Source organism: Oryctolagus cuniculus, chromosome 1, assembly GCF_964237555.1.
Source record: "Oryctolagus cuniculus chromosome 1, mOryCun1.1, whole genome shotgun sequence".
In the NCBI taxonomy this organism is placed as follows: Eukaryota; Metazoa; Chordata; class Mammalia; order Lagomorpha; family Leporidae; genus Oryctolagus; species Oryctolagus cuniculus.
In genome coordinates, this window is record NC_091432.1 from 168,155,737 (window position 1) to 168,182,840 (window position 27,104).

General features: G+C 46.1%; 1 protein-coding gene, 1 long non-coding RNA gene and 1 pseudogene across 2 annotated transcripts in view; 1 reads left to right on the plus strand and 2 right to left on the minus strand.

The window, feature by feature from the left end:
* The first annotated feature begins 3,320 nt into the window (after positions 1 to 3,320).
* Positions 3,321 to 27,104, plus strand: part of LOC100356848 (programmed cell death 1 ligand 2) — a 67,113-nt gene continuing 43,329 nt past the window's right edge. The window contains 1 exon segment of the mRNA XM_051858232.2: positions 3,321 to 3,476. Within this exon segment, the coding sequence (XP_051714192.2) occupies positions 3,359 to 3,476 (118 nt within the window). The 5' untranslated portion in view covers positions 3,321 to 3,358.
* On the minus strand, positions 15,079 to 16,091 carry LOC103348110 (exonuclease V-like; annotated as a pseudogene).
* On the minus strand, positions 21,205 to 22,850 carry LOC138844284 (uncharacterized). The gene is made up of 2 exons (XR_011379852.1): positions 22,357 to 22,850; positions 21,205 to 21,449 (listed from the first exon to the last, which is right to left on the minus strand). It is a non-coding gene; the product is annotated as an uncharacterized lncRNA (long non-coding RNA).

The window sequence follows — 27,104 nt, forward strand, 5'->3', positions numbered from 1 at the left end:
GTTTCTTCACAAAAGTAATTGGTGCGCATGGCAGGTGATTTAAACCAGGTGGGAAGAAAAACAGACGTGAGCTGAGCCGGCGCCACAGCTCACTAGGCTAATCCTCCGCCTTGCGGCGCTGGCACACCGGGTTCTAGTCCCAGTCGGGGCGCCGGATTCTGTCCCGGTTGCCCAGGAAGGCAGTGGAGGATGGCCCAAGTGCTTGGGCCCTGCACCCCATGGGAGACCAGGATAAGTACCTGGCTCCTACCATCGGATCAGCGCGGTGCGCCAGCCATGGCAGCCATTGGAGGGTGAACCAATTGGAGGGTGAAGCCAAAGGAAGACCTTTCTCTCTGTCTCTCTCTCTTTCACTGTCCACTCTGCCTGTCAAAAAAATTAAAAAAAAAAAAAGTGAGCTGCATAAAGGCAAGATGGAGAGGTCTGGGCCAGCCAGAAGTTCACAGAGGAGAGGAAATTGTGGGGCGTGGGGTGTGTTGTGCCTGGCTCTGGCAGAGGGGACTGTGGATTCCATGGACACCAGACTCTCAGGGCCACACGGCCACTGTGGTCAGACCAGGGCCAAGGACAGAGCGTGGCAACTGCTAGAGCCGTGGAGGAGAAGCAGGTCCCCAGAGCGAGGACAAGGATAGCCCCTCCCAGGGGAGTTAGCAGACCACTTCGTTCCCTGTTCCAGGGAGGGAAGAAGAAGCCAGAAGGAGAAGGCAGGCACTCAGAGAGCCCAAGAAAGCTCTAGAAAACTGCTCAAAGACACAGACCCTGGCTGAGGGCATGGACCCCACCCTCTGGCTGCTGGCCCCGACCTGATGAGCTGGAGCAGAATGGTGGCCAGGAAGGAGACTGGGCATCCAGACCCCGCTCTAAGCCTGGCCCTTTCTTGCCTGCTGGCTTTAATCTCACCACGGACCAACTTCATGCTGCTGGCTGGCCCTTTGCTTTGTACACTTAATAACAGAAGATCCCTGAGAAACAAAGGTAAATCAGTGTGTGTGTATGTAACCAAAACTTCCATTGTTACATTAATGCTTGGTAATGGAAAATTAGAATGTAGGTCATAAAATTCTGCACTGTGATATGCATACTGATGATCTCACCAGTGCGTACAACCAGGTTATGAAGCCTGAGAGCCTCGAGTTCAAATTCATCCATGTAACGAAGGAGACATTGCTTGATCTCAACTGATTTCCCAGGTGTGAAATGGGTCTAACAGTATTTAGATGACAAGTTGTTTTAAGAATGACACGAGGTTGAATCGGGTCTCCCCAGATTGATATCCACCTGAAACACTGGAGTGTGATCTTATCTGGAAGTTGAGTCTTTGCAGATGTAATTGAGATGAAATTGTACTGGGTGAGAGTGGCTGCACTAATGTAGCAGCCAGTGTCCTTAGAAGAGAGGCCAAGAGAGGGCAGAACCCCCAGGTGACAATGGAGGCAGAGGTTGGAGGAAGGCAGCTATGAGACAAGGCATGTCAAGCATTGCCTTGGGGCCACTGGAAGAGGAAGTCAGGAGAGGGTGGGTGGGGGTGGGAGAGCAGCCCTGCCCTGGAGCCTTGAGAGAGGGAGCGTGGTCCTGTGGTGCTTTAGCTTCGGCTTCTAGCACTGTGAGAGGATATTTTGAGCCCCACCATTTGTAGGCCCATCTGTGGCAGCCCTAGGAAACTGCCAGAGGCCCTGATGGACAGCCTCGGGTGCATAGCCTGTGGTGCCCACCTTCCCCCCCACCCCGCCATGTCCTCTCTTCCCCTTTCTCCTGCTCCTGCGTGTGCAGCAGCTTCGCCAGAGGACAAGCTCCAGGGATGCCTGCAGGAAGAGGCGATAGGGACAAATACCATATGTTCTCCCTGATCGGTGACAACTAACTGAGCACCAAAAAGGAAACCTGTTAAAGTGAAATGAACACTATGAGAAACGGTGACTTGATCAGCCCTTGCCCTGACTGTTGATGAACAACTTAATACGTTATCCCTCTTAGTATTTTTTTGTTTATTTAATACTTTTGGTTGAATACTGTAATCAATACACAGTTATTCTCAAGTGCTGAAACTTAACTGAAAAGTGATCGCTGTTAAATATAAGAGTGGGAGTAAGAGAGGGAAGAGATGTGCAATTCGGGACATGCTCAAGCTGACTTGCCCCAAATGGTAGAGTTAGAAACATACCAGGGGATTCCAATTCAGTTCCATCAAGGTGGCATGTACCAATGCCATCTCACTAGTCCCAGTGATCAATTTCTGTTCACAATTGATCATAATGATAGGACTAAGAGCCAAAGGGATCACATAAACAAGACTAGTGTCTGCAAATACTAGCTGATAGAATAAAAAAGGGAGAGAATGATCCAACATGGGAAGTGAGATACACAGCAGACCCATAGAATGGCAGATGTCCTAAACAGCACTCTGGCCTCAGAATCAGCCCTTAAGGCACGTGGATCTCGTTGAAAAGCCCATGAGAGTATTACAGGCATGGAAAGCCAAGACACTCTGGAAAAAAAAAAAAAAAAACCCTACATGAAAGATCTCTGCATTTGAGATCCCAGTGAAAAGTACAGGTCATCAAAGAAGGAGGTACCTTTCTCTGAAGGGAGGACAGAACTTCCACTTTGACTACAACCTTGTCTAAATATGATCAGAGTCGGTGAACTCAGGGGGCTTCCATAGCCTTGGCAGCTCATGACAAGAGCCTAGGGTGATTACTGATGCCATAAACAAGAGTGTCAAATTGTTAAGTCAACAACAGGAGTCACTGTGCACTTACTCCTCATGTAGGATCTCTGTCCTTAATGTGCTGTACATTGTGATTTAATGCTATAACTAGTACTCAAACAGTATTTTTCACTTTGTGTTTCTATGTGGGTGTAAACTGTTGAAATCTTTACTTAATATATGCTAAACTGATCTTCTGTATATAAAGAGAATTAAAAATGAATCTTGATATGAATGGAAGGGGGGAGGGAGAGGGAAAGGGGAGGGTTGCGGGTGGGAGGGAAGTTGGGGGGGAGTCATTGTAATCCATAAGCTGTACTTTGGAAATTTATATTCATTAAATAAAAGTTAAAAAAAAAAAAGAAGAATGTGGGTAAATAAAGGAAAATTCTAAAACTAAATTTTAAAATAAAAAAAAATACGATTTAAAATTTAAAAAAAAAAAAGAGGTGATACCAAAAACAAAACCGAATGGCTGTGAGTTCCTCAGAACCAGTACTGATTGGAGCTGCCCTCAGGGAAGCTGAGCTGGATAGACATGAGCTCACTGTTCCTCCTCTTGCTTAACAGACCTTAACCCGAAGTCTGACCACTTTCTGTTGCAATCCTCCTATGTCCCAGCTGGAGAGAATCCGGGGCTGGAACCACTGCATGTTGATGGTTTTGTTTTCTCTTTGCGCTGTTCGCAATGTTGTCTTTAAGGGAACCGGATACAACAGCAGCTGTTTTCTTGGTCATCTTTGCCTGAGGAGCTGCATCAAGCCTGGAGGTGACTACGGGATGCGTTGAGATTTTCTCATTCTTTGTGAGTTTGTGCTGTAGACCCTGATGAGGCCATGGATGGGCAGACCTCTCCGTATCCTCAGAAATGGTGCTTGTGCACACAGCTAATTTCTTCTGGTCCCCCAAGTAGAATTTCTCTTCCTTGCCCCTGAGCTTATTATTCTTGTTGGACAGCTTATGAGATGAGGCGTTTCTGTTCCGAAAGCTCGTATTGAGAAACAATTTATTCTTGGGATTACCTCTCAGCCTCGAGTGTTCAGAGGATTGATTAGCGGTTAAGAACCTAGAAGTCTGTTTTCCTACAACTGACATCTGTGTGTGATTATCCTTTTGCCAGGCAGCCAGTGCTCTAGGCTGGAGTTTACACACTGTGCTCTACAAGTGTGCCGTTAAGAAAATAACTATTGGCCGGTGCCGTGGCTCACTAGGCTAATCCTCCGCCTTGCGGCGCCAGCACACCAGGTTCTAGTCCCGGTCAGGGCGCCGGATTCTGTCCCGGTTGCCCCTCTTCCAGGCCAGCTCTCTGCTGTGGCCAGGGAGTGCAGTGGAGGATGGCCCAAGTGCTTGGGCCCTGCACCCCATGGGAGACCAGAGGAAGCACCTGGCTCCTGGCTTTGGATCAGTGCAGTGCTCCGGCCACAGCGTGCCAGCCGCGGCGGCCATTGGAGGGTGAACCAACGGCAAAAGAAGACCTTTCTCTCTGTCTCTCTCTCTCTTTCACTGTCCACTCTGCCTGTCAAAAAAAAAAAAAAAAAAAAAACTATTTCATGATCTTTCCAAGGTAACCATTACTTAGCAAAAACATGTTTTGGGGTCTAATGAGAGACTTATCTTTGCACATGAAAGGATCATAGCAAAAGTAAAGAAAACCCGTAACTGCTGCTAGTTAGTACTCCCCACCTGATGCACATGGAAGGTGAGGGCAGTGGATTTGTGGGGAGGGGAAGAAGCCTGAGTGAGATTACCTAGTGAGCAGAATGCTTCTAAGCCTACAATTCAGTGCTCTGTGGAAGAGGTGATAGACACAAGATGACCAAAGGCAGAGTAGAAGCATTCTGTGTAAGCAGGGATCCAGAGTCATGTACGGAGTCCAGTGCGCATTGACCTGAATGTTCTTCAACCTTGACCTGGATGTTCCTGAGAGCCTGCGAGCGAGGGGATGCCTCTCAGGACCTGGTCTTTTTGCCTTTGTTACCTGAGCTCTCCTCAACAGCTGACCCTTCTGTGCTGCTTCCTGGTGTCCTCCCCTTGGGTTTCTCCTGTCTGTGAGCCTTTCTGTTGAACTGGAACTCCTCAGAAGCAAGGGCCACCCCTCACGGTTCTGAGTCCCAAATACCTGGCCCAGGGCCCCGTGATATACGTATTGCTTATTGGGTGTTGGTTGAATTGTTGAATGGATGTTTTTCATGAAATGGCAGGTGAATCATCAAAAATGAAGTGTTGGTGTAATACTCAGGAGGCAGTTTGAGGTTGATTTGAAAAGGAGATGGTAGAAATGTCCCCAGAGACAGTAATAGGGGTCATGCTTCAGAGTTGATTTGCTGTAAAATACACTGGACAGTGACTTAGATTGTGGCCTGTCATTTTTATTGCACATGTCCATGTCCAAATATACCACAGGCCATCACTGTTGCATACCTGGGTTACCCTGTGGTGGGACAATTGCAGTCTGACTTCATTCATACCCTGCTGTGTTGCAGCAGGCCTCCTACCCATCACACGGCAGAATTCCAGGATAGATAAAGCAATCTGAAAGGCGCTCCCACCTGTCACCCCACAATGCTGTCCAGCTGCCTCTAACCCCACTGTAGGCTGATGCTCTGTTCTTCTTATTATCTCTATTATTAACCATGCCGGCTTAGGGAAGCTTTTCTCTGTTGACTCAGATACTGCAGTGGGGAAGCTTCTCCGTCTCTTTTGGCTGCCTTGTCCCTGTCTGCTCCACTTGTCCTCCAGTCCTGCTCTCCAAATCTTGGTACCTTCTTGAGCACAGATGTGCTCTTTTCAATCTCTTTTTCTATTCTCCTCCTCAGTTCATTCTTTCTCCAATATCAACTAACATTCCCATAATAGAAATAACTTCTTTATCCCTAGCCCTAAATTATTTTCCCAGCACTAGACCTACATTTTTCTGGAGTTCTTTGCATTATGACCTCATGACCCGAACTCGACTCAATGTCTTTCCTCTAAAATCAGCTACTCATCCAATATTGCTGCCTTTCTAATCCCCTGCCCTCCTTGTTGCATGTTTCCTTGATAGTGTGGCCTGAGAACCATGTCAACTGGGGGCTGGCACTGTGGTGTAGAAGCTTACGCCTCCACCTGCTGTTCCACCATCCCACATGGGTGCCAGTTCAAGTCCTGGCTGCTCCACTTCTGATCCAGCTCCCTGTTAATGTGCCTGGAAAGCAGTGGAGGATGGCCAAAGTGCTTGGCACCCTGCACCCACATGGGAGACCTGGAGGAAGCGTCTGGCTCCTGGCCTAAAACTGGCCCAGCCCTGGCATTTGTGGCCATTTGGGAAGTGAACCAGTGGATGGAAGTTCTCTCTCCTTCTCTCTCTGTAGTTCTACCTTTCAAATAAATAAATAAATCTTTAAAAAAAAAGTCAATATTATTACCACTCTTTTTCTCTCCTATATGGCTGATTAGTTGCCTATTGCTTTGTCAGTTCTGCCAGTTTCTTCTTACTCTCCTTTGCTTCGCTTTTTGGACCCTAAATCAGGCGTTGTTTCCAAACATATAGATGAATACAATGGCCCAGAGTTTGACAGGCCTTCAATTCTAGCTCCCCACTGCCTACCTTGTATACCTGATGAAAAAGCAGATTCACTCTTTTTCTTTTTGTTTTTTGTTTGTTTGTTTGGTTGGTTGTGGTTTGTTTTTCTTTTTTCTTTTTCTTTTTCTTTTTTTTTTTTTTTTTGGACAGGCAGAGTTAGAGACAAAGAGAAAGCTCTTCCTTCCATTGGTTTACTCCCAAATGGCCGCTAGGCCGGCGCTGCGCCAATCCGAAGCTAGGAGCCAGGTGCTTCCTCCTGGCCTCCCATGCAGGTGCAGGACCCAAGCACTTGGGCCATCCTCCACTGCACTCCTGGGCCACAGCAGAGAGCTGGACTGGAAGAGGAGCAACCGGGACAGAATCCAGTGCCCCAACCGGGACTAGAACCTGGGGTGCCGGCGCCGCAGTCGGAGGATTAGCCTAGTGAGCCACAGCGCCGACCAGATTCAGTCTTTTTCAAACACTCCTTGGATATAATCACACAGTTTTTGACTGCCTGTTACCGTCTCTCCTTTGGCAGCTTTGCCGGACATTAAGCCCTTGACATTCTCATCTCAGCCCTAATTTCCTGCGAAGTTTGTCTGCTGCTGGTCCTCTAAAGGTACCTGTGCATTTGCCCCTCTGAGGTTTTACTTTTGGGTCATCTGCAAGGCCCACAGGACAGCGTCAACTCTCCAAATCCTACCCATGCTTCAGAGCCCAGCTCAACTCCCAGCCCTCTCCCAGTCTGCCTTTCTCTAGTCCATTTCCACAGCTTCTGCACTTGTATCATTCCTTCTATATTTCACGTGTGTGAGTTCTAACCACCTACCTATGTTACAGTGTCTTCAGTGGCAGGAGCCCTTAGATGAGTTTTTCCATGAATGCTCTCAGCTGTAACAAAGACTTGCAAAAGGTGGGTGCTTGGTGTTCATTAACTAAAACACTGAGATTCGGTGTGGACTTCAGTGCCCTGTTGAATCAAGGAGAATGACATCTTAAGGGTACAGGCAGTTCATACCACAGATGCAGTACGGGAGAAATAATTATAACAAAAAACTATACACCCAGGGCTGGCGTTGCAGCATAGCTGGTAAAGCCACCAACTGTGACACCAGCATCCCATGTGGGCACCAGTTTGAGCCCTGTGTGCTCTATTTCCAATCTAGATCCCTGATAATTGCCTGGAAAAAGCAGTCAATGATGGCTCAAGTGCTTGGACCTCTACCACCCACGTGAGAGACCCAGATGAAGCTCCTGGCTCCGGCCTGGCCCAGCCCTGGCTTTTGTGGCCATTTGGGGAGTGACCCAGTGAATGGATGATCTCTCTCCCTGTCTCTCCCTCTCTTTCTCTCTGTAACTCTGCCTTTCAGATAAATAAGAAAACTTTTTAAAAAGATTTATTTATTTGAAAGAATTACAGGAAAAAAAGAGAAGGAGAGAGAGATAACTTCTATCCTCTGGTTCACTCCCCACATAGCTGTGATAACCAAAGCTGGGCCAATCTGAAGCCAGGAGCCAGGAGCTTCTTCTGGGTCTCCCATGTGAATGCAGGGGCCAAAGTACTTGGGCCATCTTCCACTGCTTTCCCAGGCACATTAGAACGGAACTGGATTGGAAGTAGAGCAGCCGGGACTCAAACAGGTGCCCATATGGGATGCTGGCACTGCAAGCAGCGTCTTAACCCACTACACCACAGCATCGGCCCCAGTAAATAAATCATTTTTTTTAATTGCATACACATAAAAGGGCACTGGCTCTAAGAGCCCCTAAAAACTCTATTGCTTATAAGGACCATTAGGTGACAAAAATATGTGACTCCAGCTAGGTACGATAGAATGAGGAGTAGCAGGACCTGAGGCAAACTCTGCAGTTCTTGTCCAAAAGCATAGAAAATCAAATCATCTTAAAACATCGCTAATTACACTTCCTATGTACAGTTCAGTATCTGGGTCTTCACTTATAGACACTTAGGGAGCGAGAAGAACTGAATGGGATGCATCTGGGAATGTTCAGTGAAGACTAAAGTGTTAAGCATGATCTTTATACTGGCTATTATCACCCAAAGGAATAATTTGCTGGGATTCTTGCTATATTTCCACAGTATATGCCCCAGTTACTCTACAGACGAGAGAATGTCTTAAAAGCACCTGCTGTATCTTATTTACCCTGTGTGCGAGGGCTTGCACGTAGTGAATACCAAGTAAATGTTTGACTGCAAGAATTAAAGCTTCCGTACGTTACTGAAGGTGCACAAATCTCATTTTGTTGATTAGTTTGCAAATACATTCCAACAGACAGGAGAAGCGGCAAACAGCTAGGCCAACCACAACCAAGCAATGGAACTACTAGCACCTATTCTGATTTTTTGATCCTCTTGAAAGTTTTTCTTGCAAAAGTTTTTCCTATTTTCTGCTTACTAATGTCTCCTCAGAATTTATGGAGGTTTTCTTGATTTCTTTGGAAAGGTACAACTTCCCAGTGAAGTGAAGTAAACTAACGTGAGTTCTTATGTAGAAATAAGCAGACGAGAGCTAAAACTGGACTAGAGGGTAAGGTGAGTATAAGCCATTAAATACGAGGTGGAAAGAATACCCTGAAGATACAACAGCTCTGCAGACTTGTGTGGCAGGCCCAGGGAAGGACTCAGACCGCAGTGACCCTGAGTCTGCTGTACAGGTTGGGTAGGATTTTACTGGGTAAGATCTTAGTGGAGTTAATGAAAGAAGTGGTCATATAAGAATATGCACAGTTTTTAGACCAAAGATCATTAGTCACTCCGTAAGTGATAATGGCAATGAATATGAAGGATGCTTTACTATTTACCTAGTATTTTTCATGCATTTTGTCCAAGGACCTAATCACAAGTAGAGAACTTGATGATTATAGAATTTCTACCCTCTTCCCCTTACAATGAAGATAAAAATACAAAGTCATACAGGAATAGATAGTAATTTTTTTTAGATTTATTCATTTGTTTGAGAGGCAGAGTTATAGACAGAGAGAGGGAGAGACAGAGGTCTTCAATCTACTGGTTCACTCCCAGATTGGCCAAAATGGCCTGAGCTGGGCCAGTCCAAAGCCAGGAGCCAGGAGCTTCCTCCATTTCTCCCAAGTGGGTACAGAGGCCCAAGGACTCTGGCCATCTTCCACTGTTTTCCCAGGCCAAAAGCAGAGAGCTGTGATCAGAAGTGGAGCAGCGGGGACTTGAACTGGCACCTATATGGGATGCCTGCACCACAGGCGGAGGCCTAACCTTCTATGCCGCAGCACCGACCCCATGTAATAAATTTCTTTACAAAGCACAAGTGGGGGATGAAAGAAGCGGCATGGTTGTTGTAATATGTCCATTCTGTCTCCTGGAGAAGACTCATCGCCATGCTCGTTTGGTTAGAGTTCCTGACACGTGGATTCTCTAAGTAGTGTGATGAGTTCATCGATTCTGGCCCTGCACGTCACAGGCACTCTCCATGCAGGCCTTGCCTGCCTAGGTATAAAAGAGTTCACACTTCCTCAATTCTTTTTTTTTTTTTTTGACAGAGAGAGACAGAGAAAGGTCTTCTTCCATTGGTTCACCCCTCAAATGGCTGCTACGGCCAGAGTTACACTGATCTGAAGCCAGGGGCCAGGTGCTTCTTCCTGGTCTCCCATGCAGGTGCAGGCACCCAAGCATCTGGGCCATCCTCCACTGCCCTCCCAGGCCACAGCAGAGAGCTGGACTGGACACACTTCCTCAACTGTGATGGCTCTAAAAAGTGCTCTTTCAGGAAACATGGCCTCCTGAGGAACCCCAAAGGCAGGGGTACCCACATTGACTATTGTTACGAGAAGGGCTGGTGAGGGTATTGATTTACCTGTGGAAGCATTCTCTTAGGTGAAAATCTTGTAAATTAACTTGTAAATGTCACTGCTGAAAAAGAGTCACCTTCCACCTCTTAGAGTAGCCCCAGCTTCCACTCTGCTTAAATAATTCCAGGAGTAATGATCTCCCCACCCTAGTAGCAACCTATTCCATTGTAAGTGGATCTTGCTGATGGTCAGTTTGTTCTTAGATCCAAGCCAAAGTAAACAGATTGAGGTTTCTGTTTCTCCAACCAAGGAAGGCCCTAACTAGGGGCCGGTAGCCTCAGATTCCTGAGTGGGATGTGAACTGGCATGCACGCGAGCACGCCTTTCTTTGTCCAGTCAGCAAGCAGTTATGAGGACCTGATTAGAAAGGGCTCCTGTCCTGGCAGAGAAGACAGAAGTGTAACAGCACACAGTATCAAGTTCACTGCTAACATTAGCGGTGAGGTGGGTACAACTAAGGCAGAAGGGACAGTCTAAGGCAGTTAGGAAAGGCTTGTATTTAATGTGGAAGAATGTGAGCTCACTTATCAAATCTTTGTAATGCAATATGATTTTCTGAAAGCTCAGGAGAAAAATGAGGTCAAAGGAAAAGTAACTTTAGAAAAAAATAGGGGCAGTGTTGTGGCGTGGCAGGTGAAGCTGCTGTGGGCGATGCCGGCGTCCCGTATCGGCATCAGTTCGAGTTCCAGCTGCCATACTCCGTCCTGCTCCCTATTAGCGTGCCTCAGAAGCAACAGAGGATGGCCCAAGTGCTGGGGAGTTCCCATGTGGCGGACCCAGATGGTGTTCCTGGTTCCTGGCTTCAGCCTGGCCATTGTAGCCATTTGGGCAGCAAACCAGCAGATAGTCAGTCTATCTGCAGCTCTGCCTTTCAAATCATTAAATAAATAGTTTAAAAGCAAGAGAAAATGAGACTAGAACTCTCCAAGAAGCTGTGAGGTCCTATTGGTGGAAAGCACATGTGCTGTGCAGATTTCTGTGTGGGAGAGGCGGGAGGGGCCAGAGCAGGCAAGGTTTGCAGGCAACACGGAGGGGCAGTTTTACTTTGTAAATACTGGGATCATTGCAAGCAGGAGACCAGGTCAGATTTGGTTATCCAAAACATTATTCTCTGGCCAGCACCACGGCTCACTAGGCTAATCCTCCGCCTGCGGCACCGGCACACCGGGTTCTATACCCGGTCGGGGCACCGGATTCTGTCCCGGTTGCGCTTCTTCCAGTCCAGCTCTCTGCTGTGGCCCGGGAAGGCAGTGGAGGATGGCCCAAGTCCTTGGGCCCTGCACCTACATGGGAGACCAGAAGGAAGCACCTGGCTCCTGGCTTCGGATTGGTGCAGCACGCCGGCCGTAGCGGCCACGTGGCGGGGGGGGGGGGGGGGGCGGTAAACCAATGGAAAAAGGAAGACCTTTCTCTCTGTCTCTCTCTCTCTCTAACTCTGCCTGTCAAAAAATAAATAAACAAATATTATTCTGCCTGTTGTGTACCTTCAAAAAGCATTAGGTGAGTGCCTTCTAACTGCTATGAGGGCTGAAGGTAAAGCACTAAGTAAGACAAAGATACTCATATTCTTGTGGAAGGTGTTAGGCAATCATATAATAAAGTAGATGATACAGTAGTTAGATGCCAGTGTGTACTTCGGAGGACAAAAGAGATGGGTCAGGAGATTTGTGAATGCTGGGGGTGGAGAGGGGGACAGTGTTGCAGATTTATGTAAGGCATTGTCACCAACAAAGCAGTGGATTTGTCCAGGTGTCGGGATGTGCATACTGGCAGCAACGTCCACCCTTGCTGGTTGGATCTGGGCAAGAAGCCACGCAGATCTAGGAATGGACTTAGGGTCATTGGAGCAGGGAACAACAGTGTCTCCAGGATCCAGGTTTGGGTGGGGCAAGAAGGTCAAGGGCTCCAGATGATGCCAACATGGCCATGTGGAAATGGTATGACCCCAGCAAGGTCCTCTAAAGCAGATTCCTCTTGCCTGGGCTATTGGGGTAATTAGGACAGGTGAATAGTGGCAAGGAATGTGAAAGCCCCCAGCAGAGGAAGTAGGGGGGGAGGTGCAATGGATTGGCTGATTTGCAATGGAAAGAATTCATGGGCAAGTTTTTATCTCTTGGAACTGGCTAACTCTGGGAAGGGCAGCCCCTCGTGGTCAGCAAGGCCCTGGATATCAAAGTGTCAGAATATGGAGAATAATGGAGGACACAGTTAAAAAGCATTGCCATTTGCCATTTTACTCTTCTCTCTCTTTGCTGGTGCCCTCCCCTCACAGGCTGGGATAAATGTTAGGATGCCCCTATCTCAGTCCACAGACACTACTTTCCCTGTCTCTGTGTAGGTGATGTCATGCGTTGGCTTTACGTAACACATACACATTGCTGACTCTTAAATTTATATTCTGCTGCAAACTCTGGACAACCTGTTATCCCACTGGCTGCTAAATACTTCCACTTGGATGGCTAAGAAACCTCTCTAACAAATATACCATACATACAATTCAGTTTTTCCTCCATGGTCTGCTTCTTCCTCAATCTACCTTTGAATAAAGAGTACCACCATTACCCTAGTGACTCAAGCACCAAATTTTCCTGGATTTCTCTATTTTTCACAAATTATATATATCCAACCTGTAAGTAATTCCTCTGAGGTCTTCTTTCAAAATATAGAAGACCTAAATAAATGGAAAGACATGCTGTGTTCATAGATTAGAAAAATTCTGTTAATTAGATGTTTATATACTCCCAATGGCCCTATAGACTCAATGTAATCCCTACCAAAATGCTAGTTACCTATTTTTTTTTTACAATAATGGGTCATTTGATCCTAAAATTCATGTGCAAATACAAGGAAATCAGAATAGAAAAAAATCTTGAAAAAGAAAAGTTGGATGACTCATACTTCCTAATTTCAAAACTATCACAAAGCTACAGTATTCTATGCTGTGTGGCACTGACAGAGGAGATAAAATGAAATAGAATTCAGAATCCAGAAATAAACTGATACAACTATATTCGATTTTATTTGATAGTGCAAAGACAGTTCAGTGGAGAATTTTCCAACAAATTGTTTAGAGACAACTGGATGTGCATGTATAAAAAAACTAATTTGGAGCCTCACTTCATACCTTATACAAAATTTAACTCAAAATGGATCAATGACCTAAATATAAGAACTAAAATATTTAGTGCTTAGAAGCAAGCAGAGATGTAAATCTTTGTGACCTTGGACTAGGCAGTAGTTTGTTAGATATCACCCTGAAGCATAAGCAGTAAGAGAATAAATAAGTGGGACTTCATTCAAATTAATTTGTGTTTCAAAATTACATCAAAGCAATTGTGCTTCAAAAAACACTATCAAGAAATTGAAAAGCCAACCCAGAGTGGGAGCAAGTATTCACAAATAGTATGTTTGATAAACAGTTTGGCAGTTCCTCAAAATGTTAAAATAGAGTTACCATTTGAGCGAGCAATCCACTCCTACAAGAAAATTGAAAGCATGTATTTCCAGAAACTTATAAGAGTATTTATAGCAACATTATTCATAATAACCAATGAGTGGAAACAACCTAGATGTCCATCTGATGCATGGATAACCAAAATATGACATGTTTTACAGTGGAATATTATTTGGTCATAAAAATGAAAAGTACTGATATGGGCTAAAACACAGGTCAACCTGGACAGCATTACCTCTGTGAAAGAGACCAGTTCCAAAGGACCACATATTGATTCTATTTATATGAAATGTTCAGAATAAACAATTGACAGAGACAGAAAGCAGATTAGTGGTTGCCAGGGGCTGGAGGGAGAGTGAAAGGGAAATAGGGGCTTTTTTTTTTAATGACTATGGTTACTTTTTAAAGTAATGAAAATGTTCCAAAATTAGATAGTGGTGTTGGTTGAATGATTCTGTGATTATACTAAAAACCGCTGAATTGTACTGTATACTTTTGAAAGTCTGTGTTTTACATACATATACATACACTTATAACACTCCTTTGTATGTAAATTATACTTCAGTAAAGCTGTTTGAGAAACTTTAAGATTTATTTATTTAAATGGCAGAGTGACAGAGGGAAAGACAGCTAGGGCTGGGCCAAGCCAAGGTCAGAAGCCTGGAACTCCACCAAGGTCTTCCATGGCTGGCAGAGCCATGAGCTGGCAAGCACTTGAGCCATCTTTCACTACTTCCCCACACATGTTAGCGGGGATCTGGATTAGAAGTGGAGAAGCCAGGACGTGAACCCAGTGTCTCAGGCAGTGAATTAACCTATTGTGCCACAATACCCACCCTGAAAGAAACTTTTTTTTTTTAATTTAAAAAATATATACAAAACCCTCAAGAGAACACTTCTCACCTCCACTAGCCACATCACTCCAATCCAAGTTACCATCATTTCTGCAAAGACATTTCTGCCTGATGTTGGCATTCCTGATCTTGCCAACTGACTCTCCTTCTCCAAAATGGTGCATTATCTACAGCAAAGCTGTAGTCCTATTTAAAGAGTGTGAATGAGATCAAGTCACTCCCCTGATCGAAACTCTCCCCTGACTTGCCATGACACCAGAGAGGCTGTGCTTTTCCCAGATTTAAAGTATGACTCCAACAGATTCCCCTTGAAGTAATAGTCACACAGCTAACTAAAGTGGTTTTTGATCCTGACATGTTTCCACTTTATTTTATAAATGTAGACAGCCTTGAATAAGAAAAAATAGGGACAACTTATCAGGAACTGGAGACTTTTCTCAGGAAAATGACATTTGCAAGGAGATACCTTTGCCATAGTTGTGAGCATCTATCTTGGTAACCCACAGCAAAGATCCATGGGTAACCCTGTATCTCTCCCACTCATCCCTGAGCCTTGCTCCTGGATTGGATGTGGCTGCAGGTTTAGGAAATATAAAAAGAACCAAAATAAGAGCACTGTCCACGAAAGCAAGGCTTAGCGATGGGTCCTCTCTTACTCAGGAATATGAGGGTTTCAGAGGGATCGACACCCCTGAGAGCAGTCCTTCCGTTTCATTTGGCTCTGTGGCTGAGGCTCCAGCGTGGAGCTGAGCACTCCACGGCCCGTCTTCCCCTTGCAGGTGTCTCTACAGTTGCTTGTCCGGCACTTCCAAGCCTCTTTTATGTCAACCCACTGAGGCGCTCAGCGGCCCCTCCAGGAGGCCACCTTGCCTTTCACCTCTTTCTCTTCAAAGGCTGCAAGTTCTGTACCCAGTAGAGTGACAGTCTCTTGGCGAATACACTCAGGCTTCCAAATAGCAGTACCTGGGAGGTCTGATGGGGGAGAGATAAGAACACCAGTTCCATGAGGTCACCCAGACTTCACAGTGAAGCCTCCCTGCTGGGCATGCCGCAGCCCTTGAAGGCCCCAGTGGCGTGTCTGGACACAGTTTGGTGTGGTTGATGAGACTTGCAGGGGTCACTTTCCCTTGTACTATGGCATCAAAGATACACTTGTATAGGCTGACTTGAAAACAGTCTTCCTTTTTCTGAGCTTCTAGAGGGTGCACTGGGCGCCTGCGTGTCTTGAGTCCCACCTTAGCTATACAGTGGTGATGGGGATAATCACAAGATCATGAAGTTCTAGTTCTCTAGCTAGATGGATGCTGGCACCAGTATCCAAAACAGCTGCTGTCTCAGGTGTCACAAAGCCAGGAAGCTCCTTTCCGTGTGCCATTTGCAGATCATGCCAGTTCTGAGTAGACGGTCAGTGACATGTAAATATAGAAGGTGGAATCTCCGCGTGGGTGATGAGATATCCAGTCCTCCTTTGCAGTTCTGTAAGCTTCTGGGCTTTCCATTCTTCCCAGGGAGTTCAGAAGACGGGCCAGGCTTGCTAAGTGAAGCATTTGACTCTTGGGCATCTTCCAGCTCTAGAAACTCTAGGAGCTCTGAGTCTGAGAACCCTGGTGCTTCTGCTGATCCGGTCTCCTCTTCCCCTGTCTCTGATGTGGCACAGCTTAGGACTGGGCAAGGAAGGCCCTGCATAGCATGTTAAAGAAATGCACGGAACAAATAGCAAATAAATTTCTCAGAAGCATTTTAAATTGTAATGAGATAAAAGGAATGATGACAAACTATTTATGCATAATCTTTGAAGAATTCCATTTATTTATGACCCATTAGTGATGCCATAGGATTGTAGTACAGACTATACAATGAAGCTCCATGTTTTATCCAGATATGTCCACTTGGAGGCATTTTTTTAAGTGGGAAATAGTTTTATTCCTCCATCTTCTACTAGTATTGTGTATAATTTTAAGCAAATCACCTTCCTTGGCCTCAATTTCTTTTTTTAAGGAATTGTTTATTTATTTGAAAGGCAGAGTTACAGAGAGGCAAAGAGAGCGAGAGCAGCAAGAGCAAGAGAGAGAGAGAGAGAGAGAGGTCTTCCATCCACTGGCTCACTCTCCAGCTGGCCACAACGTCCGAAGCTGCATTGGAGCTGCACCAATCAGAAGCCAGGAGCCAGGAGCCTCCTCCAGGTCTCCCACATGGGTGCAGGGGCCCAAGGACTTGGGCCATCTTCTATTGCTTTCCCAGGCCACAGCAGAGAGCTGGATCGGAAGTGGTAGAGCAGCTGAGACTAGAACTGGTGCCCATATGGGATCTGGCATTGCAGGCAGCGACCTTACCCTATGCCACAGCACTGGCCCCATCAATTTCTTTAGATTTAGATTTCAGGTTTGTCTTCTCTACTACCAAATACTACTGATTTACAACATTATTTCTTTATTTTTAGGTGAGTATATATCTGTATAAATGCTGAAGCCATGTTTGACAGTTTACCATGGACCACTTCTACACTTTTTTTGATACAAAGTCCTTGACTATGGAAATACATCTCAGTTATAGACTGTGCCTTGAGAAAAGTCAGCTCCCCAACCACTGCTTTTAAATGTAGTTCTTGGAGCCAGCATTGTGGTGTAGCGGGTAAAGCCACTGCCTACACTGCTGGCATCCATTATGGGCACCAGTTCAAGTCCCAGCTGCTTCGCTTCCCATCCAGCTCTCTGCTATGGCCTGAGAAAGCAGTAGAAGATGGCCCAAGTCCTTGAGCCCTGCACCCATGTGGGAAACCTGGAAGAAGCTCTTGGCTCCTGACATTGGATTGGTGCAGCTCCTGCCATTGCAGCCATCTGGGGAGTGAACCAGCAGATGGAAGACCTCTCTCGCTCTCTCTCTCTCTGCCTCTCCTTCTCTCTCTGTGTAACTCTGACTTTCGAATAAATAAATAAATCTTTTTTTAAAGATTTTATTTATTTATTTGAGAGGTAGAGTTACAGACAGTGAGAGAGAGAGACAGAGAGAAAGGTCTTCCTTCTGTTGGTTCACTCCCAAATGGCCGCTACGGCCGGAACTACGCCAATCTGAAGCCAGGAGCCAGGTGCTTCCTCCTAGTCTCCCATGAAGGTGCAGGGCCCAAGCACTTGGGCCATCCTCCACTTCCTTCCTGGGCCACAGCAGAGAGCTGGCCTGGAAGAGGGGCAACAAGGACAGAATCCGGTGCCCATATGGGATGCCAGCACCTCAGGCGGAGGATTAGCCAAGTGAGCCATGGCGCTGGCTCCTTGAATAAATAAATAAATCTTTAAAAAAAATGTAGTTGTCAATAACGTAGTATGGCAAAAAAATAATAAATAAAAAAGATCAACTTTAGAAACAAACAGATCTCTTTTTTTTTTTAATGGTGAAGCATAATTTATTTTGTAAAGATATGCTTATTAGAAATGGGGAAAAGAGTACATCTGAGTATTAAGGTTACTTAATGACTGTAGAGAGATAGTGTCATCAGGACCTATTGCTTCCCTGTGATTAGACTCACATGACCAGTGATGTTTGACTTCCCGTTGCATCATGCCAAACACATTTCAATGTTTACCGTTCCTTCTGGTACTAGGTATACATAATTAAGATGCCAAATTTCAACTTTTATCTGTAAGCTCTAACTTGTTAACATACAGAAATTTATATGGAACATTTTTTGGTAAATTAACGCCACTGTAATAAATTGGAATTTAAAAATGTCCCTTTATCCCTCCTCAGGAGATGTGTCACATCCACCTTTGATTCCTGTCAAGGAGTTCACTGTTTTTCTTTTTTACAGACCCTTTTGCCTCTACCAATGATACCTTGCTAAACCTGTCTTCAGCTCAGTTACTTTAGAATCTGCTCATGGAGTCTTCCATTCCTTTCTGGAACCAAGGAAAATTTGAAGTTCTGGCTCCAGATTTCTATTGTTCCTATTATATTTCACATGTTGTTCACACCACACATAGCTGTGGGCCCAGACCTATCTGCATGGTTGTGACTTTAGCATTCAGATGGGGAATGAATGCAGATCTTCTCTGGGCTCTCCCACAGCAGCTCAATCATCGTACCCTATCCTCCCTCTGCCATGGAATTCATCTGGGGCAAAAGTAATCGAATCCAATTATTTGGGGGTGGGCATTGTAGCATAGCAGGTAGATCTCCTCATACACAAAGTAATTGGTAGAGTAATGAGAGGACGTTCACACCACCGTGTGGAAATCATTAGCTTTTTAATACTTGAGGTATAGTAAGGAAAGGCCAGACAAAAAAGCTCTTGGTGGGTTTTAATTTATCTTTACTCCTCACTGATTATAAATTATTCTCTTAAAGTTAGGAAAAGTAACAACAGTTGTCACTTGGCTGTGCAAAGGATCTTTAAAAACACTCATGAAAATTTCACCTATCTTTTTATTACATCTTTACACAGTCTTTTTGAAGGCCTTTCATATTTGCTTCTTGTGTATGCATATTTTTTTGGCTGGACTAATTTAATGCAAATTACAGACATCATAACAGTTCACACCTAAATGCTTCAGCATTCTACGGAAATGAAATACTATCATCACATCTAACTAAATTAATAATTTCTTAATGCCTTAGTCCAAATTCAGATTTCAACTATTCTAAACATGTCCCCATGGATAGGTCTGGGCCTCACACACCCAGCCAGGCCTTAAAAGTCTATCCAATAACATTAAGCTTAGAAAGCCCTCCCTGCCAGTTCCTAAAAACAGGGCTTTCGGTAACAGCTAACTCAGATAGCCCTACACCGATTTGAACAGGTCCTCACTGAGGACTTAAAGGGCCTATCTCTTAAGGGGTGTGCACAATAATCCATAATATAAATGGTTAAATGTAAATAATTCATTAGTCTGTCCTTTTCCCAGCCTGAGACTCTAGTCTTGTACATTGGCTTAACTTCCTAGCAAAACTGGCTACTAAATATCAAAAAAAAAAAAAAAAAAAATTGTCTCTGGGTCAATCAGACTAGACAGGCACAAACCCAGATTTGTACTTTTCCTGGAAAAAGCTAAACAGCTCCAGGACCAGGCCAAGCAGAGCTGGGATTTCTGGCCTGACATCTGGTCATGGAAATCCTGGCTATTTCCTCTCCTTGGCCCACTAACTTCTGCAATCTTGATGCTTCTCTTTGCACCGTGTGTTTTTAATGCCCTTGTTCGTTTTGTCTCTAACAGACTAAAAGCTGTTGAACTCCAAATGGTCATCAGGCAAGGCTTCCAGCCCATTCCACTGGACAACCTGAGCAGCCCTCTGGACCGAGCAACACAGTCTTTCCAAGGCCACAGTTGCACACCATAAGACAGGTAGCAAGAGGAAATACCCAAATCCCCCTCGACGCCCACATGCCAGCTTCGAAGAAGTTACAGAAAACGGAACTCCATCCATAATCCCAAAGAAGAATTTTGGGTATTACCTCTTGAGGGGAAAATATTAGGCAGAAAGTCAGTTATGAGCTTATGTGTGTGTGACATAAAGGCCTAATGTGTCCAGCATATGCATCTGCATCTCAGTCATCCTGACAATGTTTCACGGGCAGCCTGGCCTTTGCATCCTGCCCTGCCCCCTTCTACCTGATAACCTGCCAGGTGGGGGTCCCCGCCCCTTCTGCCTGACAAATCTTCCACAATCTCCCAGATGCAGCCCAGTATCTGCATTTCAGTATTACAGAACAGGCGGGGGGGTTAAATCTCATTTTCATGGGGGTGGGTTATGCGCGGCCCTAAAAAAAAAAAAAAAATGTTGTTTTTATGTCAACTAAACTGAGGTGGTTAGAAACGCCATGGCTAAACTCAAAAAAATGACTGAAAAAACGGCAACGGGAGAGGGAAACTCAACAGGGATGGTTTGAGTCATAGTTCGGCCGGTCCCCATGGCTTACTACTCTACTGTCAGCCCTAACAGGACCCTTAATTGTTCTACTCCTAATTGTAACCATAGGACCTTATGTGTAAAATAGACTCATCACCTTCATGTGGGAACAAGTTAAAAATGTTAAACTCATGGTTGTAAGACAACAATATGTCACATTAAAAGAGACAAAAACGAATAATCTCTAAGATTAGAGATCCTCACAACAAGGAGTGGGGAATGAAGAGTTAAAATTGTATATGTATGGGTGTCAAAAGTTAAGCTTAAGCTTACAGGTTTAAAAACCTTCCTGGTGCAGCTGTGAAAATAAGACAGAGTAAAGTAGCACCTTGACAGTAGGGACTCCATTTTGGAGCACTTGAGACTCCATTCTGGGAATGCACCCCCCCACCGTGAGACTCTGGTCTGAAACTATGATCTCAAATAGTCGGACAATAGCAGTGCACTACACCACCCTTGGCAACGCACAAAAACCCCCTAGCATGATTGCTCAAGCTTAAAAGTAGAAAGGTTGCACCTGGGTTACCTGGGCTAATAATGAAGATGTGATTTGTCTATGTCTTAAAATCATAATTGCTGATTGTAAGATTTTAGCAACCGCTTAGCAACCGTGTATTCTCTCCCTCCTCCCGATTTTGCGGTTTTTGCCTTTATAAACCCTATGCTGTAGTTCCTTACTGCTCCTCTGTCCTTGTCAGAGGGCCCCAACATGTTGGATCAATAAATTTAACCCTTTGCTGGTTGCATGAGAGAAAAAGTCTCTTGGAGTCGTTCCTCGGGCGGTGGGCTTTTTTTAGACCCTAACAGTGCCCACAAGTGGATTCCAAAAATAAATTATGAAAAATACATAATATGAAAAAGCTACACATGGTTTATAAAAAATTGCACCCAAATAAACTTTTCTATTTTTTAAACAATTTATTTATTTGAAAGAGTTACACAGAGAGTGGAGAAGCAGAGAGAGAGAGAGAGAGAGAGAGAGAGGTCTTCCATCCGATGGTTCACTCCACAGTTGGCCTCAATGGCCGGAGTTGTGCCAATCCAAAGCCAGGAGCCAGGAGCTTCTTCTGGGTCTCCCACGTGGGTGGAGGGGCCCAAGGACATGGGCCATCTTCTACTGCTTTCTCAGGCCACGGCAGAGAGCTGGATGGGAAGTAGAGCAGCCGGGTCTCAAACTAGCGTCCATATGGGATGCCAGAGCTTCAGGCCAGGGTGTTAACCCACTGCACCACAGCGCCAGCCCCAAACTTATCCTTTAATTACATTTCCCAACAAACTTTTTAAAGCACCATCTTATGTTCTGGGGTGCCGGTGGTGTTTTGAGGGAATGGGCATTAAATCAAAATCAATTAACCTTGAGAATATTTTATTTCAAATATCTAGGCCTGCTTGTTCAATTTGAGAGCCATGATATGTAGCTACTTAAATTAACTAAAACCTAATAAAGTTGAAAATGTATTTTCTCCATTGTACTAGCCACATTTCAAGGGCTCAGTAGCTATGGGTGACTAACGGACACATAATAAGGCACAGATGGAGAACATGACCCTGATCACAGGATGTTCTGTTGGAAAGCACTGATTTAGACGATTCACATGCATGCATTAGCTGCCAAAGAAAAATAAGCTCCTGAAAGAGGCAGACTTTTCTCCTTGTTTTACATATAACACGGAGAACGAGGTCATTAGAAGCGTCAGGGGCATTCCTGCGGAGTTATTCTCGGGATCTTAGCTGATCCCGAGGGAAGGGCAGAATGATGAAATGACATAGCGCAGATACTCCGCCGACCCCTCTGCGGCAGCCTCGAACATGACCCTGGCCTCTACCCAGCACCCGCGTGAAGAGAGAGAGAGACGCCAGAGGCAGCCCCCGCCCAGCTTGGCACTAGACAGCCACTGACCCTTGAAAAGCCTCTTTGAGCACAGAATAGCTGACAGTGGTGTCCTTAGTCCCTTTGACCTTCAGCCTGAAGAAGTCTCTGGATGCAGAAAACGCAGGAGCAGAGGCTGCAGAGCAGGAGGTGCAGCTGCTCCAAGGCGGGGCTGCCTACCTGCTCCCCATCAGAGCTGTTTCCTGTTCTGACTGCAGTGCTTAGTAAGCAATAGTTCCTGTGGTGGGCGCACTTGATGGCAGCAGGCAGGAGAGCTCGACTGCTTTGCCTGCTCCATCAACTAGCAAGTGTATACTGGGACCGTAGCTCTGCTCTGCTGAGCCCTGATCGCATGGGCGTGACTTCCAGCTAGAGAAGATGGTGTGCATTGCTCATTTGTCACACAAGGTTGGTGTCAGGGGCTTGCTACTGAAGAAACTACAGAAGGCTTCAAGAGAGGGAAGGGCAGATGACTGCAGCGTGGGCGACTCACGAGTTCAGAAAAGACGGTTAGAAGAGGAAGAGCTGCTGCTCATTTGGAGTGACAGGAGTGCCTCCTTCCTCTCAGCCTTTATCTGCTCTCCTCCAGCCAGTCACCCTGTAACTTCTTTCCCCAGCTCCGCCACGCCCACAGTCTGCCGCTCTCCCCACCACTCGTGCCCCCCACCCCGAAGATTTGTTTCCGAGTCACTTCCCTGTTTTCAGGAGTGAGCACATCATCAAATCATGAGACCCCGGTCAAGCTGCCTGAGGCCCTGAGACTTTCAGTTGCGTGATTCAGACACGTGGGGAACACATTGCAGCTGCTCTAGCGCGGAGCTTGAGGTTGCAGCTGTTGAACCTGCGGTTGCCGCTGCTGCTGCCGGCAGAAAAGAAAGGACAGAGGAGGCACCTGGCACAGAGGCGGGATGGTGGCGGCCCCTCGCTACAGTCAGTGGCGAGAGCGTGGCTCTCAGGCAAAGGGCTTTGAGAGGAAGTGTGATTGCTGGCTATTACAGTACCTCAAAAAGTATGCCGCGAGGTGGCTTGTGCACACCAAGGTCCCTGTCTCTCAGAAACAGGGACTGGGAATATTGATCCGTCTGTCCTCACCATCCAATGAGAGTGATGACAAGAAGATAGGACTGCTCAGACCACATACATCTGAACTGTACAGAAAAGGCAGTCCTGAGCTCCCTTCAGAGCAAGGTGCCAGGCAACCATCCCCTCCCCTTCTTGCCGGGAGCCTAAGGACGTGGTATCAGGGACACTCATGGACTCTTGTGCTCTAAACGGTTTCCCGCAGGCGTTCTGCTGATTGTTAGAGGTTCATGTGAGATCCTCTTTTAAGTATTTTTTAAAGTTTTATTTACTCAGGCCAGCATTGTGGTATAGCAGGTTAAGCTGCTGCCTGCAACGCTGACATCTCCTATGAGTGACCAAGTGCTGGCTGCTCCACTTCCAATCCAGCTCCCTGTTAATGTACCTGGGAAAGCAGCGGAAGATGGCCCAAGTACCATGTGGGAGTGGAGAACACTTGGAAGAGTCTGTTTCTTGCTCTCGCTCTTTCTACCCCTCCTACCATCCTTCCCTCCCTCTCTGTAGCTCTGCCTTTCAAATAGATGAAAATCTTTTAAAACTAGTTTTATTTACTTATTTATTTGAAAGGCAAATAGGAGAGTATTGACAGAGCACGCACGCACGCAATCTTCCATCCACTGGTTTATTCCCTGAAGGCTGCAACAGCCAGGGCTGAGCCAGGCCAAAATCAGGAACCAGAAACTCCATCTGAGTCTCTCACATGGGTGGCAGGGCACAAACCACTTGGGGCATCATCCATTGCCTTCCCAGGTGTATTAGCAGGAAGCTGGATCAGAAGCAGAGCAACCAGGATTCAAACCGGTGCTCCAGTATACGATGCCTCATCATAAGCAGCAGCCTAACCTGCTGTGTCACAATGCTGGCCCCATCTCTTTCAAACGTTTTTGAATGATTTATTTTCATTTTATAGGCAAAATAGAAAGATGGGAGACAAACAGAAAGAGAAATGTTCTATCAGCTAGTTCACTCCCTAAATGTGCCCAACAGCCAGGTTGGGCCAGACCGAATTTGGGAACCAAGAATTCAGTGTGAATCTCCCATGTGGGTGGCAAGGACCCAGGTACCTGATCTGTCACCACTGCCTCCCAGGGTGCACATGAGCAGGAAGCCGGATGGGAAGCAGAGCTAGAACTTGAACCCAGACACTCCAACATGAGATGCAGGCATCCCAAGTGGCATCTTCACTGCCACGCCAGATGCCCACTCTGAGTTCAGAAACAATAGTAAGCAGCCATTGGTGACTCACAGCTTATTGCGGGTTACTTGGAGTGAAAACTCAGTCTTCCTAAAGTCTAAATGAACAGTGAACTTTATGGCTGTGCCTTTGGACTTGCAGGAGGGACTTCTACAGGAAGTGATGGGCATGAAGGGAGGCAGTTTCAGCGCTGGTTCTCCTCCAGGGAAGGGAGTTCAGGCCACTCGAGTGTGCAGTCAGCACCGTGACTGTTCTTTTCAGCAAACATCAGGAGGTAGGCAATGAAGACAGAGGTGGGGACGAGGCCTGAGGTCCACAATGCGAGCAGTCCTAATGCCAGGGGGAAGCGTCCAATGTCCTGCCCATGTTTAAGAGGTAGCCCTTTGGCACTTAGCTTTCACCTCCCTTCCGGGTGGTCCCAGGCTACTCCCTTCCCAGGCACACTTCTCTCCCTCCCTTGGGCTGCCCAACCTGGCCTGGCACTAGAAACATAGAGTAGGCTCCTTCTTCAATAAAAGACCCCAGTATGCTGCCTACTCCTGTGCTTCCCTTCCACGCCAGCTGAAGGAACAAATCCTCCCATTGCGAGCAACCATGGCTGGCTGAGATTTTAGAGGCTTGCCAAGGGGACAAACAGCCAGCTGCCACCAAAGAGCTTCGAGTTTCCATTACGGGGTAAGGGAAACCAGGGTCCGAAGGAGAGTCTGAACTGCAGTTCCCCATCCCCTGACAGGGCAGGGGCCAAAGAGAAACTGGGGATTGTGCAACCTTTTGTCGCTTAAAAACACTGAGCCCCTGGCATTTGGGGTTTTGGTTTCTGGGGGTTTTTGTGTTTTCTCTTAGGAAAGAAGTGAATTTGGATAGCAAGGGACAGCACTTTTTTAATGCCTCACTGGCTATTTCCACAAGGGAAGGCCATTTCCTTTTTAAACAGAAAAATGTTTATTTTCATCTACTTGAAAGGCAAAAAGAGAGAGAGAGAGAGAGAGAGATCTTCCATCCACTGGTTTACTCCCTAAATGGTCACAAATTCCAGAAGCCAGGAATTCCATCTGGGTCTTCCACATAGGTGGCAGGGCCCAAACTCTTGCACTACTGTCTGCTGTTCCCCAGGCCCCATTACCAGGGAGCTGGAACAGAAGTGTTGTAGCCAGGACTTGAACAAGCACTCCAATAAAGGATGCCAGCGTCAGAAGCAACAGCTTAACCCGCTGTGCCACAACTCCAGCCCCTGCCCTTTTTTTCCCCATAAAAGAAATTACTAAGCCGGCGCCGCGGCTCACTGGGCTAATCCTCCGCCTTGCGGCACCAGCACACCGGGTTCTAGTCCCGGTTGGGGCGCCGGATTCTGTCCCGGTTGCCCCTCTTCCAGGCCAGCTCTCTGCTGTGGCCAGGGAGTGCAGTGGAGGATGGCCCAAGTGCTTGGGCCCTGCAGCCCATGGGAGACCAGGAGAAGTACCTGGCTCCTGCCATTGGGTCAGCACGGTGTGCTGGCCGCAGCATGGCGGCCGTTGGAGGGTGAACCAACGGCAAAGGAAGACCTTTCTCTCTGTCTCTCTCTCTCACTGTCCACTCTGCCTGTCAAAAAGGAAGAAAGAGAGAAAGGAAGGAAGGAAGAAAGAAATTACTAAAGATTACTTTAAAACAAATCTTAGAGGCCAGTGCTGTGGCATTATAGATTAAGCCTCAATCTACGGTGCTGGCATCCCATATGAGCGCTGGTTGGTGTCCCAGCTACACCTCTTCCTATCCTGCTCTGCTATGGCCTGGGAAAGCAGTGGAAGATGGCTCAAGTTTTTGGGCCCCTGTACCTGCATGGGAGACCCAGAAGAAGCTCCTGGCTCCTGGCTTTGGATTGGCCTAGCTCCAGCCATTGCAGCCATTGGGAGAGTAAACCAGTGAATGGAAGTCCTCTCTCTCTCTGCCTCTGCATCTCTGTAACTCCACCTCTCAAATAAATAAATCTAAAAAACTTAGTAAGTATTACATGTGTTCTTTATAGACTCCAAATCAATATAGATAGGTAAATGTAATTTGTAAGCTGCTCTATGTATTCATTGGACATGATATAACTTATGAATATTTAATCAGTCATCTATTGATGGATGTCATTGTTATTTCAATTTTTTCTAGATTAATGCTTGAAAAAAATGCGTGCCTCTTAAAGATGTGAAAGTTGACTGAATATGACAAGCAAACCAGTAATCTTGGACTGTTTCCTTACTTCTATGCTCTATGAATACTCAATTGTATTGCCTATACAATAATTTGAAGTTTGAAGTGAAGGGAAACGTTTTCATATCATTTAAAATATTTACTGGGGCTGACACTGTGACATAGTAGGTTAAGCATCCTCCTGCAGCACCGGTAACCCATATTGGCACTGGTTCTAGTCTCAGTTGCTCCTCTTCTGATCCAGCTCCCTGCTGATGGCCTGGGAAAGCAGTAGAAGGTGACCCAAGTGCTTGGGCCCTGAACCCATGTGGAAGACCTGGAAGAAGCTCCTGGTTTTGGATCAACCCAGCTCTACCTATTCTGGCCATTTGGAGAATGAACCAGCAGATGAAAGACCTGAATCCAGGAGCCCAGAACTCTATCTGGGCCTCATACATGAGTGGCAGGGGCCCAAGCACTTAAGCTGTCTTCCATTGCT